This window comes from Trichosurus vulpecula, chromosome 9, assembly GCF_011100635.1.
Source record: "Trichosurus vulpecula isolate mTriVul1 chromosome 9, mTriVul1.pri, whole genome shotgun sequence".
In the NCBI taxonomy this organism is placed as follows: domain Eukaryota; kingdom Metazoa; phylum Chordata; class Mammalia; order Diprotodontia; family Phalangeridae; genus Trichosurus; species Trichosurus vulpecula.
The window spans coordinates 131,785,044-131,788,603 of NC_050581.1; the positions used below are offsets into that span (position 1 = coordinate 131,785,044).

At 37.9% G+C, this 3,560-nt stretch overlaps 1 protein-coding gene across 1 annotated transcript; it reads right to left on the reverse strand.

Moving 5' to 3' along the window:
• Positions 1-914: 914 nt before the first annotated feature.
• On the reverse strand, positions 915-3,238 carry FIGNL1 (fidgetin like 1). Its single transcript, XM_036738894.1, has one exon. It carries the CDS (start codon positions 3,236-3,238, stop codon positions 1,244-1,246), a length of 1,995 nt encoding a protein of 664 aa, XP_036594789.1. The 3' UTR covers positions 915-1,243.
• Between the last annotated feature and the right edge of the window lie 322 nt (positions 3,239-3,560).

Below are 3,560 nucleotides of genomic sequence, written 5' to 3' on the forward strand. Positions count from 1 at the left end.
GGAAGGTTCAATCAGGGTTGGAGGGGGTGGGGTAGGAAATGGCTCCAAGTAAGGACAGAGACAGCAATAAAAACCTCTTCCCCCTCCCAGGAAAAGGAATTCAGAATGTCAAGTATTCTATATTGGTTTGGTCCATAATTTATTTTTTTTTCCTATACAGAAAATACCTAGTTTTGAAAACTTCATTACAAAAACTACATTACAAAACTACACTGTAGTTTTGATAATACCTAAAAATACTTGCTAACACAAAATACTAAATAACTTTCCCATAAACCAAAGGCATCCTTTTTTTTAAGCCTACCAAAAGGTACTTTTCCCACAGACAAGGAGAGACATAAATCTTTTTGCTCTTCTACCTTATCCCAAAATTTACATTTTTAATCCATCATTACAAAAGATATACAAAATATTTACTTCTGAAAGAAAACATTGTAACAGGCTGTAAAGTGTCATAAAGATTAATTTATCTCACAAAATATTTTTGCAAGTACTGACCACCTTCAATGTTACCATGTCACACTACAGAAATATTTCTAATTCCAAATCATTTCTTGCTATCATTACATATTTTTACTATAGAAACTTTCTTTTCAAGTACTTAGCAGTTATAGCAAAAACAAAATTCCACATGCCCCTAAAATGATGTTTAATATTTTTATCTTTTAAAATCCATCATGCTGAGGGAAGAAAACATAGAGGTTGGTTTATAAACTGTTGAGGGCCAAAACATACAGCTGGTACTGATTCAGGTGAGTAGCCTTCTCTGCTGTGATTCTGAGTTTAACTTTTTTTATCTAAATTTTACCACTGTATTAAGAAAACATTAAAGAATAAGACCTTCCAAACAGGCATTCCATTCCTAAACACAAGATAGATGTGACTGAAGGAAAGTTTCATACATAAATACTATCTTTGGATTTTCAAAAATCATTTTAATGTCGTATTTCCTTTATAGTTGCCCCTTCAAAACAAATAAAACCTCAAAACCGGATAAATCTAATTCTCATTTTGGGCATGTAGACCTCAACTATTATTTAATGATTAGAAGAGAATTAAAGTATATAATTACATCAAAAACAGCACAGGATATTTCAACGTGGAAAATGTGGGAGATTAGGAGCAGGCATTCTACTTTCTTCAAGATACCAAAACTTCCAAATTTATTAAAAATAACTATTTTTGGCTCCCAGGTTTTAAAATATATATATTACATAGCTGCCTTAAGTTCCACTTCATTCATTTACTTTCCACAACCAAAAGTTTTATTCCAGTTTTCATACAGTTCCAAATCTTTTACAGATACACTTGGGCGCACAGTTTGGAAGGCATTTTCAAAATCAACAAAAGCTATTGGACGAACTTGGTCTGGTGTGACTGTGGCAATGTCAATTGTCTGTAAACTTCGGATAGGACCTAAAGAAGCTTCTCGGCAAAGCTGTGTCATATCTGCTCCAGAGAATCCATCAGACTGCTTAACAATCAGGGATATTTCCTCTTCACTAAGGCAAAAGTGCTCTTTGGCCATCAGATTTTTTACTATTTGCTTTCTTGCTGAAGCTTCTGGGAGTGGAATATATAGTCTCTTTACCAATCTTCTCCGAGCAGCCTCATCAATTTCTTGTGGCCTATTAGTTGCTCCTACCACTAAAATACGTTCTTCAGAAGATGTGGTTGCTCCATCTAACTGAACTAAAAATTCGGTTTTTATCCTTCTGGAAGACTCATGCTCACCATCTCCACGCTGTGACAGCAAGGAGTCAATTTCATCAATAAATATCACGGCTGGCTGCTGACATCTTGCAACAGCAAACAGGGCACGAACCATTTTCTCCCCTTCACCCACCCATTTAGAAGTCAAAGAAGAAGCACTGATACTAAAGAATGTTGCCCCAGACTGACTTGCAATGCACTTGCCGATTAGGGTTTTACCTGTTCCAGGAGGACCAAAGAGCAGGATCCCTTTGGGGGGCCCTCGTAATCCAGTAAAGATGTCTGGCCTCAACATAGGCCACACAACTATCTCCTTTATTGTGGTTTTAGCAAATTCAACTCCTGCTATGTCTTCCCAGTTTACTGGGGGGCCATGATCCATGATCTCATTCATAATAAGTTCAATCATCTTTGGCTCCAGATTCTTTAAACGTTCATCAACTGGATGAGCTGGTTCTGTAGGCACAGCCCCATGAGGTTTACAATGAATGGCTCCTTTCTCATCTCTACCATCCTGTCTGGCTAGGGGAGGAACAAACTTCCCAAATATGCCCCGAGATCTGCCAGCTCCCAGAGATTTTTTTACTCCACCATATGAAAAGGCTGGTGCACGTTGGGGTTGGTGGTTTTTCTTTTGCTGATCTATCCATAGTTGTTCTTTTGCAGTTTTAAAACTAGACAGGCTGCTCTCATCCCTGTGGCCACTGGCTTCTGCATTACTAAAAGTCTTACTCAGTGTGGGATTGGAAAGGGCTTCAGTGCCATCATTGCCAGAATCATAAAATGTCTTCTTTTTCCCAGGATTTCCATACCCAGAATGAAAAAAGGATTGATTCGATGACGTGTTTGATCCCACTATATTGGCTTGTGTTGTATCACCTGCCATTTTGACATTTCCAAATAATGGAGTACCATGGAACTTTGCACTGGAAAGTTCATCTAAAGACCCTGAGGAAGCAGGAAAATCAACTGTAGGTTTGGTCATGATAGGCAGCTGACCATTTTGAGGGTGGATCAAGGATGCTGGTTTCTTTGGAATGCCTAATGTCTGTTCTGTACAATTAGATTTGGGTTTAGAAAAACCAAAGGCACTGACCTCCTTATGGATTACAACTGATGCATCTGCTGGCGCCAACAGAGAATCTCTGAACTTTCTGCCAGCCTGCATCATCTCTTGCACACTATTTAATTTGAAAACATTATTTATTGTTAATCCAGACTGCCACTTGCCACTGTCAGTTTGCTGGCACCTTGCCATAGTCAAAATGTTTTCTGCGTAGTTATTCAAGCCAGTCTCTACGTTGTCAGAGTCAATAATTGCGGAGTATTTATCTGTATATTTTCTGAAGAGTTTGGTAGCACAAGCCTGGGAGATCTCAGAATTTGCCAATGCATACTGAATGCGTAAAATCTGTGCACGGAAGGCATCTGCCTTTTGGCTTGGAGTACAAGTGCCAGAGGTGATATCAAAGTAATTCTTCTGCCATTCACTCAAATGCAGAGATCCAGTACTTGGGGTCTGCATTTTGGAAGTTCTATGAAAAAATAAGAAAAAAGAAAAAGAATAAGTATCAATCACTAATATTTATAATAGACATTTATACAGTACTTCAAAATTTACCAAGTGCATTATTCACATTATCTCATTTGATTCTCATATTAACCCTCTAAGGTAGGTACTACAGGTAAAAAATAGTAAAATAAGTCACTATGATAAGATTTTTTTTACCAAGAATCTTAAAACATTTTAAAAAAATAAAACCTGAGCACAGGGGGCGGAGCCAAGATGGCGGCTGGTAAGCAGGGACTAGAGTGAGCTCCGTTACTGAGTCCCTCCAAAAACCTAT

What these genes read in the sequence shown, in the direction of transcription:
- FIGNL1 (XM_036738894.1), bottom strand. Translation starts at nt 3,238, where the DNA reads ATGCAGACCCCAAGTACTGGATCTCTGCATTTGAGTGAATGGCAGAAG.